General features: G+C 36.4%; 1 protein-coding gene across 1 annotated transcript in view; it reads left to right on the top strand.

Moving 5' to 3' along the window:
* CCDC138 (coiled-coil domain containing 138) overlaps positions 1-19,109 on the top strand; it is a 28,723-nt gene that overhangs the window by 7,894 nt on the left and 1,720 nt on the right. The window contains exons 9-12 of the mRNA XM_059466008.1: positions 879-1,034; positions 1,770-1,886; positions 2,959-3,151; positions 5,443-5,619. Coding sequence (XP_059321991.1) covers positions 879-1,034; positions 1,770-1,886; positions 2,959-3,151; positions 5,443-5,619 — 643 coding nt within the window. The remainder of the gene's footprint in view (positions 1-878; positions 1,035-1,769; positions 1,887-2,958; positions 3,152-5,442; positions 5,620-19,109) is intronic.

Below are 19,109 nucleotides of genomic sequence, written 5' to 3' on the forward strand. Positions count from 1 at the left end.
GGAGTGAAGCGTGAGAGAAAGAGAAAGAAACACTGCAGGGTTCCTTCTGGATCTTTGTAAGAAAGGCTGACAACAAATGGCTTCATTAAATGGCTATTAAAATAAGGCAGAGTAAGAGGAGGAATATGGGGAGTGAGCAAATCTTGTGTCCCTTTAGATGCTGGGAATATTGTGTTTGTGCAACATCAAATGGAGCCCTGGTGGACTTTGCCCAGGGCGTGCTGAGCAGAGCCTGTCCATTGAAAAAAGCCCCTCCTTTCTGGCCACTCAACATATATATCATTTTACATATCTTGCAAGAAAACAACTCTGTTCATGAAGGACGTTCATGGGAGAAGAACTTGTTGCCCTTTTAGACAAGGCCAAGGCCAGGCAGGATCAGCAGTACCAAGAGGGAGCTGCCTGAGTTTACCCTGCAGCCAAGCACAGGATAAACTGTGCAGGTGGTTATCTGTGCAGCACAGCACAGGCTGCACTGCTCGAGTTACCTGTGGTGTGGGTCTCTGACTTCTTGATGTGCAGGGGTCTCCCAGACAGGACTGCCACCCTCCCACCTTTGATCTGCCTACAGTTTACCTTTCCCAGAGATGCTGTAAGGTACAGTTCCATTCATGCTATACAGGCTTCTCAAACCCTAGGTACCAGGGCAGCAGAGCACACATGGCCTGTTCAAGATCACTGTCTGCTTGAATGCATTTTCCACAAGCCCACACTACAGTAACTCTCAGATTTTATCAGGCATAAAATTCTCATCCTTTCTATTATGCATAATATTTCATAGCTAATATACTGTCATGTGTTTCAGTCTGTTACTATTTTAGCTTAGAAAATGCATTAAATTGAAAGCTGAAATATCTGATGATGTGAATATATTACAGCTACCATTGAATTCACAAGTCTATGAGCTCTTAACTTATCTTATGGATTGGATCTCTGACCAGCATCTTAGCAAAATAAAAACACAAGAAGAGAGTCATAAACCTAGGGTTACCCAGAGCTCAAAGAACTTCTGTACTCAGGAAAAGTGTATGAAGGTAAAGGGGTTTGGACTGTTTGGGTTTTTTGCTTGTCTTAATGTTTTCAGATTTCACTGTGTTTTAAATGATTCTGAGAGTATAACAGGTCATCATGTAATTAAAACAAAATAATTGTTAGTAAGTCAGTATTCTCACTGCAGCAGTGAGATATAATAGATAATTTTTCATTTGTAAAGCATACAGATAATTTTTAATAAAAAGTGATATCCTGTCTCAACCTAAGAGCTTCAGCATTTTATTTCAAGTGACTTCTGTGAGGTGATAGCTTGTCTTTGTGTTTTATGTGTGATGCATTGTTTTACGGAGATCAACAGGTCAAATTTAAAATAATTTTATGCCTATTTAAATACTAAAATTTCAATTTATCACCAATAAAAGGTGATATTATGCTGTATTTCAACACCTCTATTGTTTTTTCTTGTGATACCAAGATTTAGAAATCAGTGAGGTGTTCAGCAAATTAATTTTGTTGTATTTATTTATTATATAAAAGATTTGTAGTCACTGTGATTTGATTTATATGAGATTAAGCTCACATGTATCTCCACTCTCACATGTAAACCTATGTAAAATTTAACACCTGTGTATGCATATAATTCTGGTGGCTGTACTGGATCTGCCCAGAAACATTTGCATATGTAATCTGATAAACTCCAAGAGAAAGGAGGTTTGTTTGTTTTTAGAGAATAGTTCATATACTGCATGTAATTCTGGTTTTGTATATTTTTGCAGCTTTTGCCTATAGCTGCTGAGCAGCTCCAGTGGATGCCATATGTGAATCCTAAACTGCACGTGTCTGTGATTAAATTTATTTACTGGTCTATAAGACAGTTAGACACTGATACACAGGTAAAACAAGTAGTCATCATGTAGTATATTTTAAAAAAATCATGGAAGATATTAATGGATTTTACATATTAAATACATAGGAAAATTGGATATTTTCAGGTAGCATATAGAAAAGAAACTGTTGTCTTTGTAAAACATAAATTCATAGTGTTGACCACAGAAAGTGGCAAATGAAAAATAAATTCACCTACAAGTTAAATTTAAATTTTGCACTGTGTATTTAAATGTAGTTTCCCTATGTATGTGATTTCTTTTGTGATGTCTAAGCACATCTGAAGTTCTGGTTTTGCATATGTATTAACAAAGCTTGCACTAGAGAAGGCAATTATTTCATAGTGTGTCATTTATGGGAATGAGATTTGTTGAACATGATGGAAGTGAGTGGCAAAGCAGTGAAGAAATTTTGATTTTTCTGTCTTCTGCTTGGTGTCTAACCAGAAGACATTCCTTGTTCTTTTTGACCAGTCTGCCATAAGAAAATATTTAGCAATATAATAAAGAAAAAGACAGTTGTACTGTAAAGACCCAGCAGAGTGCTGTCAATGTTCAAATGCTAGAAACTTTGTAAATATCCTCAGTTTAAACTCAATACAATAGTAAGATGTTTGGTTTAGTTCTAATAAGTGACTATATTTTAAACAAGCATATTGTGAGGTTTGATTCTGTGGAAATATTTCTATAGAGTTTATGATGAAAATCTAGTAGATGTTACCTCTACAGTGTTTTTCAGCTTCATATTTAGACCTTGATTCTTTACATGCTTTTAAAGGATATAACTTCAGGCAAGCTTACAAAATTGATTTGACTGAAACAGCTTTTTCTGGAACCAGAGGCAACTTAAATAACATCAGAGTATCCAGGACCCTCACTGATTAGTCTCTTGCTGAAGTGTGTGTTGATAAGGCACCATGTTAATATTGTTCAACAGCTTTTGAAACAAAGCAGTATCTCCTGTACTGATTATATTCCTGTACATGGTCAAAGCATTTGCAATTTAGTGTTTAATTGCATGGAGAACATATGTATGTCAAGTTGTAATGTTTGCACTAACCACATGCACTGTTTGAAGCAGCACACAGCAATGAGATCAACTATGAGGAGACTTGGTGAAGATATCTTCAAAGGCATAGTGAGTAAGGGAAACCCACAGAGTTCTTCTGAACAGCCTACAGAAAGTAAATCAAAGTCAGCAGCTTTCTTCAAGAGTTTCTGTATGCCTCTGAGGTTTCTGTCGACTTTGATTGTGCTTAAAACAGTGAAACAAGGTAGGTCAAGATTTTTTTAAATTTATCTATTTCAGTCAGATGCCTGGACTAAAAGCATTTTAATGATACTGTGGAGTCTATTATGCTTTATTAGTGAAAAGTGATTTTACTTGGGTATTGTGAAGCAAAATATAATAGTATAAATCTTGCTGTTATTCATTTTATGTTAGAATTTGTGTTTTTGTCAGTATGATGACTTGACAAGTCAGCATTTCTGAAGAGGGGGGAGAAGATAAAGGTTTCAAAGTAGACACTGTGAGATTACACTAATCAGATTGTGTCTGAACAGCGTGAGAAAAGATGTGAAAAATACAACTCAAAGAATAAGAACTCTTCTCTCAGCTGATTTTTTAACTGCTGCCTTCAGTTTTAATGTCTTATCTTTCTTCAGGAGAAAAAGGGAACAAGGTGTTGCAGATCCTTTTTTATGGAAGTCAGACAGAAAAGTAAATATCATTAAGAGCAGGTGTAAGGTGTGATTGCTGTTTACCTGCAGCAGCTCAGCAGTACTGTGTGTCTGCATAACTGGGGCTTTCTGCAAGAATAAATTTTACAAGGATAGCATAAGAACAAACATCTCTATCACCCTTTTCCAACTCTTTGTGGTATCAACCACTTATTTTCCCTTTTCAAAGACAATCTAAAAGCATGGATCATTTTGATAGCAAGTAATTTTTTAGTGGAGTTACAACTGAGCAATCTAACCTAACCTCAGAGAAGGTTCTGCTTTTGACAGGAAGGTTGGACTAGATGCCAACTTGAATTATTCCTGTTTCCACTTTTGCTATCATTTTTCCTCAGAATGGTTTGTATTTTAAAATATCTTTACAAGTAGCACGTTTCTTTTGTCAGTAACATGAAGAGATTGATACAGATTACAGAGATACTAATTTTCAAGGTACTCCTGAAATACCATGCAAAAAAGTCAAAATCAGATGCCTGCTTTGGCATCTGATTTTTTTAGTCTCTTCCATGAAATATGTTAGGTTTTGGGGCAATTCTTAGACAGCAGAGATCCACATCACAAAATTGCTACTATCTGTGGTCCCCGATTGACACAAAACAGGAATGCCAAATATTTTAAATGCATAGATAATGAATAGAGTTTTTATTCATAGAAGTTGTGCTTCTGGTTTAGATGTTTAAGCAGATTAGTGTGTTTTTATGCTTAATGACCTGTGCAATATTTATATTGTGAGTATTTATAGTTAATACTCACAGGAATAAAACATTGTGGAAGACCATCCTGACATCATTTATGAGCTAACACAGTGTTCCAGCTGTTGGAGGGAACTATTTCAGTCAACATATTTTGGTGAAGCATGATAATTAGTCTCAAATTGATACTCACATTCTAGGAATGTTTGATAAAAACAATGCAAGAAGAATTGAAATAAAAATGTAGTCATTGCAGAGACTGATTTTCCCTAAGCAGATGAACACTCCTGATTAGAATGAATCAGTTTAGCTTTTCATGGTTGCTTTGTACTGCTGGCTACTGTAGCACAGAAAATATGATCTGTTGTTAAACATATGTCAGATATCACCGTGTATGAAGTACATGAATTTTGATCACTCTGACCACATGGCACTAATGATGTGATAAAATAGCAGATTTGGTTGGAACATATGTCCTCATTCCTTCAAAATGTCAGTATCCAGCAGATGGCACCGTAGTTAAACTTATGCAGTAGGATAACTTGTTTCCTTCTGCTTAATTTTCTGTGCTCCAGATGATCAATGCAATACCAAAATTCTGAGGAAGATTTGACAGCAGGAAGTTAAGAAAATAGATTGGTTCACTTAATCTACATCCTTTGTATAATTTCTCAAAATGGATGAGAATTTAAAATGTTTATACTGAAATATACAGCTTTTTAGAGAAGGAATGGGATTAGTTGCTCTCATGAAAATAATTGCTCTCACTCAGACAAATCAGCCACTGACTCCCTTAATAGAGGTTTCCCAGATGTTGAAACCAACATTGTCTCAAACTAACTGTGCAAGTTTGTATATTTTTTCCTCTTTAACAAAATATTTGCAGGACTTTACATTTGTAAGTATATTTTTCTTAAATATATGAATTGTAGATAATCTTTTTCTCCACTCACAATGGATTGTTAAGGAATAAAAGTAGGCAGAGGGCATCTTCAAATAAAAAGTAAATTTAGTATTTTCAGCTGTTTAACTTTTAAATGTGTATCTGCCATGGTAGCTGTCAGATAGTTGTTCACATGGCTTAATTAGACAAGGATTATAGAAGTTTTATTGCCTGTATTTGGTATTTTCAGTGGATTACCTGGCTCAGGCATTTGAGTCCCTTCGTGCAGACTTGAAGACAGATGAAGGGAAGGCCTTATTTTTGGAATACCAATGTGTGCCTGTTGTATTAAGTCACCTAAAAGTATCCAGTACAAGTCTGCTTTCCAGGGCTCTTGATGGATTACTTCAGATGACCATGGAATCTGGTAAATGTGGGTAATTACAAAAAAAAATATCATTATGAAAACAGGAGAGGAAAGCATACAAACAATGGACAAGCATATAAAAATACAGTGTAAAAGCTGTATAGTCTAATGTACTATTAGCAATTCTTTGTACATTCAGTAAAGACATAAAATGTATTTCTGAATTGTCCGTCTTTTTCTGAGCCATCTTGTGTTTTCCTCTCCCTCTCAGCCACTGTTTTGTATTTCATCTTGGTTACTTTCTTATTTCTTGCTGTGAAATTTTGTAGCTATATTTGGTTGGGTTTCAGTTTATTCCACTGTATTACCTTGCTGATATTTTTCTTTGAAGTCTGGCTGTGCCAGGGAACCCAAATCATGAAAACCTGCCAGAAGGTGGAGATAAAAAATAGGTTCTATTTTAATTCTCTTCCTAGTTTGGATGACCAGCTCACCCCCAATCATTTTTCAATTTCTAGGGTTTGGAAATGGTATTTCTAGATGAGATGTTTATGTTTTGCTGAATTTTACTTTGTGCTTTGGCCCTAGAAAAGCATTAGTAATCTTATTTGCCACAGCATTTCTCCAGGTGATACAGGTAAGGATCAATTGATAACCACCTGGATGAGCATGAAGGTAGTGACACATTCCAATGCCATGTTGAATAAACCTTGTGGGTTTTTTTTAAGATAAAATCACTCACTGCCTTTAAGAACAGAATTGTATGTTGTTTTGGAAGTATTTTTTATTATACATTGTATTAGTGAAATACAAAGTATGTTTGACTTGGGATGGAATGTTGAGTAAAAAGCAGTTTTGTAGCAACCTAAGTTCAAAAATATTTAACTGGAGTTCTGTTCTTCCTTTTTCTGACCAGGTAATGAATGCAATTTTACACTATTCTTCCTAGTAGTCATAACTGTGATTGGGAAGGAATTAATTGAATGCACAAAGGTAACCATCTAAGCAGGATGGACAGTGTTTGGTGTTTCTTTGGGTAATGACTGTGACAGTACATCTTCTGTTACCTTGCAGTGGTCATTCTGATACACTAGGTGCCTGCAGTTTGAAGAATAATGAAGATATATTGCGAGACTCAAATTTTGCTTGCTTGCTTCTCAGAGAAGTTGTGTTTATGTAAAATCAGGGAAGGAAGAGTACTGTGTAATTAAATTGACATTTGATTGAAAATTATTTCTTGGCAACTGGATATCAAGATTATATTATGTAGACGTCTTTTGTAGAATAAATTTCCAATACACAAATTAGGCATGGTCTGCTCTTTTCCAATACATAGTGTTTTGCAAGAAATTTTTAACAATGAGAAATAGTGTTGCTGATGGGAAATTGGGATTTCATTCCTTTGTAAGCTTCCAATTAAAAAGTCATTAAAGACAAACTTTGGGAGGCAGCAGTGACTATTCAGAAGAGAGCTCTCTGTGTTAGAGTAAAACAGAAATTCATGCTCAGTGTTAAAGCTGTATTCATGTGCAGCTCTAAATATGAAGACATAGGTAGTGGCTCTTTACTAAAATATGGAGTCATATTACCCAAAAAGACAGCATCCAGTCAACAGGAGGCAAAGTCTAGACTTCTATTTTTTTATGAAATATGTACCATCCTAGGCATTCTCTCAATTTGTTGCAGTAATTTTCTGGCTCTATGGGAGTGTTACAATACTCTTGCTCAAAAATAATACCTTTAGAGATTAAGCTATTGGAAATTAAATTGAAAAAAAGGCCACTGGAAATTTTTCTAGCATATGATTTTCTATAGCTTTGTTTTTTAAGGTTATTTTTTATGTGATGTTTTTACAGATTCGAATCTCAGTTGTCCAGGCTGAAAAATGTGAATCAGATATGAAATAACTACTGTGTTGCAGTACTACTCCCTGTAACTGCATGTACCTTTTTTTTTTTATAATAAGCAATGAATGCTAATGTTTCTGTGCAGTCCAAGCTTAGCTGAGGTCTTTAGGTAGGTTCTTTCCCCTGTAAGAAATTCTTTTTCTCATGTTCCAGAAATGAAGCCTAGGTTTCCCTCATATACTGAGGATAATTACTTAAGCTGCATGTGAGGAATCCCAGAAACATAGAATGTGCTGAGCTGGAAGGGACCCATCAGGAGCATCAAGTCCAATGCCTGGCCTTGTGCAGGACACCCCAAGAGTCACATCCTGTTCTCCAGACTGTTGTGCAAAGCTTCTTGAATTCAGACAGCCTTTGTGCTGTGATCACTTCCCTGAGGAGCCTCTTCCAGTGTTCAACCACCCTTTCCATGGATATCCAACCTAAGCCTCCCCTGACTCAGCTTCATGTCATGTCCTCAGTTTCTCACACTGCTCATGAGAGTGACGAGATCGGTGTCTGCCCCTCCTCTTCCCTCTATGGGGATATTGCTGACTGCAAAGGGGACTCCCCTGAGTCCCCCCGAGGCTGAACAGACCAAGTGACCTCAGCAGCTCCTCATACAGCTTCCTCTCTTTGTCATCCTCGTGGCCTTGCTTTGGACACTCTCTCATACTTTAATGACTTCTGTATATTTTATTCCCAAAACTGCCCCCTGCACTTGAGGTGAGGCCACCCCAGCTCAGAGCAGAGCAGGACAATCCCCTCCCTTGCCCAGCTGGCCATGCTGTGCCTGATGCCCCCGGGACAGGACTGGCCCTCCTGGCTGCCAGGGCCCTGCTGGCTCATGTTCACTTTTCTGCTGACCAGGACCCCCAGGTCCCTTTCCTCAGTGCTGCTCTCCAACCTCTCATTCCCCAGTCTGTCTGTACATCCAGGGTTGCCCCATCTTAAGTGCAGAATCTGACACTTCACAGTGTTAAACTTCACATGGTTGGTGATTGCCCAGCTCTCTAACTTGTTGAGGTCTCTCTGAAGGTACCTACTAGTCTAAGACAGGTATTTCTCTTGATGGAAGCTAGAATGAGAGTCTCCAGTACTGCTTAAGCAGATTTGGGATTGTTTTGCATGTTCTTAACATTTTGGATCAGTATCATTATTTGGCTTCACAGTATGTCTGGTACAGTGGGTTCAAAATTCAGTTTTCCCTTGCAAGTTCACACAACACTGATGGTGCTTCACTTACTGAAAATATGATGTGAAATGCAACAGCTGAGGCATTAGTATCATCTTTTTTCTCTCTCTGTACAAGACCTTAATGGCAAATTAAAATTAATAGTCTCACTGCTGTGGATGTTACTGGCAGACAGCCTTTCATACAGTCCATCTCCAGGAGTTTAGCATAACAAGCTGTGAGAGTCCTGACACCAACATTTCAATGGGAAACGATAGAGGACTGAAAGGTGACATACCTCAGTACTTTTTTCTCTTTCTACATCTCCTCCGTACAGGGGTAGATAACACCTGGAGTGTACCTATCCAGCTGAGCCACTTGTGGAATTCTGTGAAGAAATGTTTAAGACTTTTGGTACCCTTAGGAAGCTAATTTCTATGTGCTTCTTGAAACTTGCATCAAGTTTAGCTTATTTTCTTGACATCTGTGAGTTTCCATGCCATTGTAGAATTCTAAAAAACTAATCCCACTATCTAATCCCCTAATATAGTGGGATAGCCCTGGCTGAACACCAGGTGCCCACCAAACCACTCTGAAACTCCCCTCCTCAGCAAAACAGGGAAAAGAAAATAAGATTGAAGAAATAAATTTTGGGTCAAGATAAAGGCAGTTTATTAAAGCAAAAGCAAAGTCTGCACATGGAACCAAGGAAACCAAAAGATCCCATCAGTAGATAGTGTCTGACCACTTCCTGGGAAGTGGGGCTTCAGCATGCATAGAGTTTGCTCCAGAAGACATGTCATAAATAAGGAATGCCCCCTTCCCCTCTCATGCCTTCCTCCTCCTCTCTTCCCTTGGCTTGTGTTGCTGAGCTAATGCCATATGGTGTGGGAGTCACTTTGGCTCAGCTGCTCTGCCTGTGTCCCCTCCCAGGACCTTGCCCAACCCGTCCAGGTGGGGGGGAATTTACAGAGACAGTGTTGGCACTGTGCTGGCACTGCTTAGCAGTAGCCAAGGACTGGTGTGTTACCAGCACCTTTCTAGCTCCCCATACAAAGCACAGCACTTTGAGGGCTGCTGTGAAGAAAATTAGCTCTTGTCTCAACCAGACCAGTACACCCAATCATTAACATATTTGGAATTGTAACAGTGTGAGTGATATACAGAATATATATATATGTGTGTGGTATAAATATATATATATGCTGATCTTGTTTGCCTCACCTCTTTTACACAAATCTTAGGGCCTAAGGAAGAGAAAAATGTTCTACTGATCATTGTTCTTGTCATATACAAACTCATTCATAGCTGGACCAAAGGCTGACTTTTAAAAATCAGGGGAGAAAAAAGTTGAGCCTAGTATGTTCCTCAGGGTATAAGAGTGAGAGGAGCTGCTGAAGATGTTATGCAGTAATTCAGACAGTTTACTTTGTGTCAAAAGAGCTTCAGTTTCAGTTTACTTTTATACTCTCGTAGTGTCGAGGTTTTTTCCATATTCCAGTACTTCTGTGGATTCTGTTCATTACTTTTACTGTTTGTAGATTTGAGGAACAAAATTTTGCAGCTGTGTTTTGTAAGCTGGTCCTTACCTAACCACTTGCATTTTGTTAGCAAACTGCTTATTTTTACCTTTTCTAGAAAGTTAATAAGCAACTGAAATGAAATGTAGGCGATTCTTATGATAAATAATATAATTCTAAAGAATTTATATTTCATGTTGTTTATATGATGGAGAATTTTTTTTTTCAGATGAACTCAGTGGCCTAAGTTGCAGTGTGGTTAGTTTAGTCAGCTCCCTTTAGGGGAAGTAATAGGTTGCTTCTGAATTCTAAATGTGGGAGTGAACAGCTTGTTTTGAATGTGATAGTAGAAAATCAACTCTACAAAGATATTTTATCTCTTTCCTCTTATTACATTCTGCTAATGTTTTTGTTTAAAACTGTACATAATGGTGTATAAATTGGTTTAGCTATATTTTTACTGTAGCTATCTCATTGGTTCCTTTCTTGTTCCATGGTCAGACAGGAGGACTGTCAGTTCAGTTACATCCTTTTCAATTTCTTTTTTGTGCTCTGTACCCATTGCCAGTATTTCGATCCATATTTGTTTTCTGGAGGATGCCAACCTTTCCCTTGCTACAAAGATTGACTGATGAAAGCAGAGTCAAGGGATCAAGTCCTGCAGTGTTATTTTAGTCATGGTGCTCTTTTCCTTGAATCTGAGGCTTCAGATGAGTGCCATAACATTCAGCTTGATCCTTCTTTTGGTCTATGAATCTAATGAGTGGTCTATAAAGGCATCTTCCTTGCTTTTCATTAAGGAAAAGGATAAGACATCTATTCCTGCTCATTTAATAGGGAAGAAAGATTTCAGTACCACAGCTTTTGAAGGTTTCCTTACTTTAGTTAAGGAAAACAAGCTACCAGGCCATGGTGTTCAGTTTTTAGTCCCATCTCTAAGCTATGACCCTTGTGAAGACAGATCTAAAACCAAAATCTTCTCTGTTAGAATTGTCATAGAAAGTAGGTTTAATATCTTGTTAAATGCTGAATGACTTGTGATTGATTTCCACAAATGCAGAGTGCTCTGACTGCCTTTGAAATTTTGAGAGCAAAACATTAACTTCTACATGCCAAAGTTTCAGTTTAGTCAAATGGCATATAATTGCTTAACAAAGCTCTTACCATTTCCCATTAAAATTACTATGAAAATTAATGTTTGATAATTAAAGTAATTGTTACTTCTAATTATCCAGATTGTTATAGTATGAAACAGTGGCTTCCAGGGCATCTTCGTACCCCAAAGTTCCCTCCCTAAGAATACAAATATCTTTCCTCAGCAGACCTTGTTTCTAGAACAGTACTTGCAGCACACTTTTCAAGAGAATTCCTGGATACCAGACTTGAAACATTTTCTGGAAACAATATAGTAATAAGTAGCATGACCTCATCAAGAAAATTTGTTCTGTGGGTGTTGAAGAACATCACATCATTGGTATTAAATCACTTTGTAGCTGAATACTTGTCATATGCAATCTTGTTCAATAATGTTCTTCCTGTCTTCTCACACATCTTACCGTGTTTATTTTAAACTTGTAAATCAGTTTAAAGGGTTTCAAATGATGTAGTGAGTTTATATTCCCCTATCAAAAATACCATTGTTAACTGCAGTCTGGTTCATGCCTGATTTGGAAACTGTTGACAGAGAGCTCCCTGCCTCGGTTTCACATTGTGCACTTTTATACAAAGACATCATGTGTCTTAAATTCCTCCTGCAGTGGTATCTGACTGTATCAGGTAGATTAGTACATTCCCCTTTTCCAACTTTAGGTTCATTCAATGAAATCAAAACTTACCTTCTGACTGGACATTACAAAACACTGGCATTTGCTTTAAATAAAACTTAAATGTACTTTGTCTTCAGGCTTGTTTCTGTTTTGCAGAGAGTATATTTTATATGTGTGTACTTATTCACAAATCAAAATGAGAGCACCTTCAAAAAAAAAGTCTCAAAATGATGCTCTCAAGTTTACTGTAAGTTATGGCACATTCTGGTAGGGCTTACGTGTGATTTCTTAGCCATATTGACATAACTGAAGAATTTTAATAACTGCAAAAATGAGCTGTATTTACATATTTACTGAACCTTGCTTATAGTTTTAATTTTTTTTGGGAAGAAAATATTATGGTCATGGATAACCAAGTCTGTAGTCTCAGTCCAGATGTAGTCTCATAGGGAAGTTAATGAAGCCAGTGAAGATAGAAGGATTTTCTCCATAGTAAGAAGCTGTGTTTATTTAAATGTAAACTGGAGTCTTCTTACATTGACCATCTATAGGACACTTTTTTCCTTTTTGCTGGAATGCTTCTGTAACTGATCCTGGGAATTCTACAACATGCACTGTTCTGTGGGTACTTCTAAAAAGCTAATGGTCAGAATTTGCCAAGAAAACTCAAACCTACCCCTTTATGTTTCCTTTTGAGTCTTAGCATTTTGAGACTTTACAGACTACATCCAGTGTGGCATGGAGTAAAAAATGCTCATATGCCTAAACAGATTAAAATTCAACATTTTCCAGCATATTATCTTTACTGGTAACTTTGCAGGATTGCAGCTTTTCAAGTGAGTTTTTTCTGCAGCACTGGAAGGATAGAAATGTCAAGTTGGTGAATATTGTACTAAGATAGGATTCCACTGACCTGTGTGAAAAGCAGATGTGAAATTGTCCTGAGGACTTGTGTTTTGAAGCTATAGTGATAAAAATGATTTACAGCTTACGTGGCATGAACACTGAGATACAAATCATTTGAAAGGAAATCCTTCCTCTATTATCCTATCTTACCTTTGTAATTTTTATTTATTCTTCTGAAAACAGTGGATAATTGTGTTGGATTAATAAATGTTTTAGTTCAATATTTTAACCACAGATAAGGATCTCTAACTCTGTTAAATGCAGACTAGATAATGCTAGGACCCACCTATATGTGCTGAAAGCGAGCAAGTACACCAAAATTTTGCACACATTTTTGTTAATTCAATTAAAATTTATATTTAATACTTTGATTTTGATGAAATTCATTTAGTATGAAGTACCCCTCTCTAATAACAAATAACATCTGTGTCATTATTTTCTCCCTCTTCTAGTACAAATCATGTAATAGTTAGCCATTCTGAATTTTGGACCCCTGTCTCATCTACTCCAAAACAATAAATAGAAGAAGCCATTAAATATAAAGTTATGTAGAGCCAAGTAGCCATTTCAGAAGTAAAGGTTCACTGTCCATTTTGGATAATAACGTGGTTCTTAAGCAGTGTATCAATTTGAAGGTAGATGTGAATGTTAACTTTTGAAAATTATTTTATGTTAAAAAGAGTTGTTTATATCAGTATTTGGATATACACATCCCCTTTCCAGTCAATTTAAGTTATGAAATCTTTAGAACACTGAAGTTTATTCAAGTAAGATCTTGTTTGCTCTTATTTACTAAACTTGCATATTTTTAATAAAAACTTTACAATTTTATCATTTTCCATAAAATTATTTAAGTAGGAAGAATATTTTTATACATGTTTTGTTTTGTATTTGACTGTTAGAACTATTGTACTTTTTAGCCAGCTTTTTTTGGAACAATGTCATAATTGATATAATTCCATAATGAAAGGCTTTCCTTGGAAATGGAAATTTAAAATTGTATAATTTGAGTAATGTCTGTGCATTGTCAGAGTTCAGACTTTATATACCCTCTCACTTTAATGTTACAGAACTACAGGTGATGCTTTTATGCTAAGGTTTTCTTAGCATTTGTGTTTGGAACAAAGCTCCTTCAGGTGTGTGCTGAGAGAGATGTGATTCTTTCTGTGATTCTGGTATTTCATTGAGCCTTTTCTGGCTTCTTGAACAAAGAAACCCATAGTAGTGTACAACTGCAATTTAAAATGCTACCTAGGTTATTTGTAAAATGTTTTTTTCTCTCTGTCAGGCCTTATCAGATTCAGTCTTTATTGGTAAGGCTGTGTTGATTGCTCAAATACAAGCTGAGTTCAATCAGCACAGCAAAAGCTTTCATCCTCTGATGATCAAATCCATCCTTTGATCCACTGATCATCAGTGATTTTCCAGGAAAATTGTATGTTGATTTTTAGTATATCAACTTTATGCTTCTGCTATTCTAGCAAGTAAGATAATTCTGATTTCCATGTATTTTATACCTGCTGCATTCTAAGTAGGAAGTTCCAGCATGGAATTTTATTAGACTATTCCTACCTTTATACCATAGTCATTAACTAGTACACTAGATAAGCACAATTGAAAAAATCAGTGTTTAAAACTGGAGTTCATTTTTAGTGAATTCCTTACAGAGTACACCTTCCAGCCATTCTACTAACCCCCATTTTCTGCAATAGAATATCACGTGTTGCTTTCTCAAATGGCATTGACATTTAGATTAGTTATAACTGCTGTAAGCATTTATTTACCAGACAAAAATACCTGACTATTCTGCCTCAACAACTGGAATTCCTATACACATACTTACAGAAAAACCTATTGTACGTTTTATTTTCTTTTTTATTTCTCAGCTTTAGTTCCTGAAAGGCACATATATTCAGTTTTCCATTTTTTGGTCCAAATCCAATAAATACATTGCATTGACTGTTCTCTCTTTGCAAAGTGTTGCTTCCTGACTTGTTTTTTACCAGTCGGGGGGTTTTTTACTTGTATTTTTACCCCCCAAACAGTGCCCTCTTCCACACATTGAGCAGCCACTTTTTCAGGAGAATGCTGTGAGAAACAGGGTTTTAGTGAAGTCCAGGTAAACCATATCCACGGTCTTTTCCTCGTCCACCAAGCAGGTTACTTGGCTGTGTCTGGAGATGAGGTTGGTCAAGCAGGACCTGCCTTTCATAAACCCATGTTTGTGCTGGCTGGGCCTGATCCCTGCACATGCCATGTGGGGACACTCAGAATGAGCTGCTCCATGACCTTCCCTGGCACCAAGGTTGGGCTGACAGGCCTCTGAATTGTCCTTCTGGCCCTTCTGGTAGATGAGTGTCACAGTTGCCAGGCTCCAGGTATCCAGGCCTTTCCCCATGAACCAGAACTGCTGGTAAATGATGGAATGTGGCTTGGTGAGCATTTCCCACTGACTTCCTCAATACCCTTTGGTGGATCCCATCTGGTCCCAGAGGCTTGTCTGTGTGTCTGAGTGGTGTATCAGGTCACTGACCATTTCCCCTTGGATTATGGGAGCCTCCTTCTGCTCCCTGTCCCTGCCTTCCAGCTCAGGAGGCTGGATACCAGGAAAACAACTGGTGTTGTTATTAAAGACTGAGGCAGTGAAGGCATTGGGTAGTCTTCTCCTCATCCTTTGCTATGTTTCCACCTCACTGCCAGTAAAGGGTGGTGATACTCTTGGTGGGGAGACCCTGCTGCATCACTCACTTGCATTGCTAAGATGCATTCTCCTTTCTTCCAGCAGATCCTCTTGCAATTAGAAAATGAGGCAAAACTGGCATCGGTAATTTGTTGAAACATGAACTTAGAGTTGTCATTTTATTTCCTGAAGTGACATAGCTTTAGGTATGAAAACAGAATTTTCTGGGTAACTATAGCTGGTGCGATTTTATGCTGTGTGACTGATTACTTTGAGGGTAAATTTCATATGAATCCTGTCAACAATGATAAATTGCTTATTGTTCGTTGCAGTCTACCAATCAGGCCAAGTTAATGCAACTACAGCACGCTCTAATGTTTTAAGGATACCGCTGGAGGCTTTTGCAGATTATTTTAAATTGTGACAAAGTCCTGTCAGGATAAATTCCAATTATATTTTTCTAAAATAGTTAAAAGCAAAATCTATGCAGAATCTAAGCCACCAAAATATTTAAAAATGTGAAGTTTATTATTTTTAGTTAATCAGCTAGAGATGCATTTAAATTACATATTTATTTTGTTCATATTCTGATTACTTAGAATATAATCTTCAAAAGCTTATCTGAATTGAATATATAAACAGTGTTCAGAAAGTCCATTTAAACATGTACTTTTTTCAGTTGGGTTTCACGTGATTAACTTTGCAAATATTTAGACATTAATATCATGTTAGCTTTTCTGTTTTATAGGAAAAATCTTCTGTCTTAAAAGTAATGTTGTCTTTTTACGTTAATTTGTAAAATTCAAAGTCAGAACATTCTTACAGCATATATTTGTGTGTGTGTATTTTTTTTTAAATGTAATATATTTAAGGAACCAGTAAGGGCAGGTCAGCAAAGAAATATTCAGGTCAGCTAAATATGGTATTTGTTTACCCTGCAGAAAAGGAATTAAAAGCATTTTATGGCTATTTAAGCATATTTTTAGGAATAAATTGTAGGATTGCCCTGTTCATCCAAGCAGTCTTTGTTACCTTCAAATCTCTCATGAATCAGAGGTCAGATGAGTCAGAAGTCATGCTAAATGAGTTTTTTAAAGCCATTTGTTGTCTTAATAGGCAATAGAAAAAAGAACGGCCTTTCTTCTCAGTTTGTTTCTTGAATGTCAACATTCTCATAAAGAAAAGAATAAATATATGTATTTGTTCTTTTCTTCTCTTTTTGAAAAGCGTCTTTGGTAAGTAAGAGATACTGTTTCAGATTTTTGTTGTTAAAACACATTTCATCAGCGGTGCAGTGCAGGTTGATAGGACCAACCATTTCTCTTTCTTGGGAATAGGCAGTCATTTGGGGCAACTGTTGCAAATTTTAGAAGAATCTCTATAAATTTGTAGCTCCATAGAATTACTATAAAGTTACAGACTATATAATTTGTAGTCCTAGATTTTCATTGCTTTAGAGAAGGTTATCTCTTCCTGCTATTGTACAGAAACTTTACTTCAAACACTCTTCAGTGATGTTTTGTCAAGAAGCACTCTTAAGATGGTGATTGTGTTCATTGGGCTTTGCTTATTTGCTGTTTCTGTTCATAGTTTTGTCACCTCTTCTCAAGGATTTTAACAAGCTAGACTCACTAGGGCATTACAGCATCATACCAGAAGTGAAATTTTAGTTAATCTTTTTTCCAGGTTTAAGGCTCTGCTGTATGTACTTAACAGCCCCAGAGTTCTGCCACAGAGAGCAGTGGCTCAATGAAGAGCACCGAGTGTATGTCAGTCACGTATCACTAAATGTAGCACACGTGGTGAACTCATCTAAGGATTTTCTGTTTGCTCTAATTGACAGATAACCCTGAGGTTTTTTCTATGACAATTTCTGAAAAATTATATCTTCTGCAGAGAAAGTATAGAAATACTGAAAAAAATATTAAAAGTGTTATGCCTTGAAGACCATAAGCTAAAATAAAATTAAAAACAGTATATTTACTTGTCTTTTTTTCACTGATTGCTGCTTTCTTTTCTACTTTACTTTCCTTCTGGTTTAATATTTATTATTATTACAGTTTAGAGACAGTGAATTGTAACTGGAAGTAGTACTAAAACAGAGAAGACAATGTGTATTGTCCTCTCTGTTTTAGTACTACTTCCAGTTACAAAAGCCATAGGTGTATTAAACATGGTAGGAAGAATGCAAAAAACACAGAAATAGATGTAAACAGAAAATCAAATTAATTTATAGTGATTTATTTCCTTGATAATGTGTATGTCTTTGACTAATTGTTGTTTTGCATTGCTTTGGGTAAAGAACTGAGGATACTTCAGCTATGCAAACCACAAAACATCTGCCTGCCTTTTCCAAACTTTACAGAACGTCAGTTGTTGCTTTTTATTGCTGCAAGGTTGGCCTCTTGCTACCAAGCTCTGTTATTATCCTGCATCTGTGTGTTTTCCATCCACACATTCCATTATGTATGTTGTGGATTCTGTCTGATGAATCCAGCATTTTAAAGCAAAGGAGCAAAATCACCTCTGCTGAAAAGAGAGAAAAGATTACGTATAGCTGTAGTTTCTCTGATCTGTGATAGAGGCATTTGCTGCTTCTCAGTCTCTTTGTTTGAGGGTATAAACCAGGAAAGGCCCACAAGTCTCTAGAGTTCCCTGTGTATCAGAGGTGGCACTTGGTCATTTGTTGGAATAGGAATAACTGGGTCCTTACTGAATATTCAGCATAAATGCACAGTGCAGAAAATTAGTTATCTAGGCTCTTGGGCTGACTTTAAATGCCAAGTTGATTTGTTTTTAAAGCCCTATTTCAAACAGTTTTCCATAGCATTTCTTCAGATTTTTTTATCAGGAAACCTTCTGAAATAAATTAAAACCTTGAATTCACTCCAAGGCTACTTGTTACATTTAATAAATGGTATGTCCTTGAACAAGGAAGGGGAAAATTTTGACCAAAATGTACATCCAGCCCTCTTTGTACTGATAAAAACATCTTGAGATCCTATTTATAAATTACAGTATTCAGGTTATGAATTTTTCTTAATGTCTTGTTTGTTGGTTTGTGCTGTCATTTGCATATTGCAGTTTCTTATTAAGTGGAACACATTAAATATTTTAACATTATGCAATTAAAATATTTTCTTCACATGTGTGTTCTCATAATGCAAATACTCTGTGGTATATGAAAGTCTGTTAATTTTAAGGAAAAACAAATTGTTACTTCTTCTCTTTAAGTTTTTGCTATAAATTAATCTATAATATAATAACCAAGAATGAAATAACCAGATAACAGATTTAACCTTATTATGAAGTTACTAGATTTTGGGAGATAAGGTAGAGGGAAATGCTTTTCAGTGAGACATAAAAACTCATCTGCTATTTTAAGGGAGGGGTTTTTGGTTTTAATTGTTGTACAGATCTTACTTTTACCTCTTAATTACTGTGTTTACTCTCTTGAAACTGAGTACAGGGACAATATGCTGATGATGAAAGATTATCAGGTCTCACACAATCTCTTATATGTACTATCCCTACCTATGTGAACTGCAGCACTTTAAAGTATTTCTTTCTGAGTCATTTTGCTCAGCCTAATGTTCCCCTCCCATGGTCTGAAGGAAA

The sequence above is a fragment of the Ammospiza nelsoni genome, chromosome 2, assembly GCF_027579445.1.
Source record: "Ammospiza nelsoni isolate bAmmNel1 chromosome 2, bAmmNel1.pri, whole genome shotgun sequence".
NCBI lineage: Eukaryota > Metazoa > Chordata > Aves > Passeriformes > Passerellidae > Ammospiza > Ammospiza nelsoni.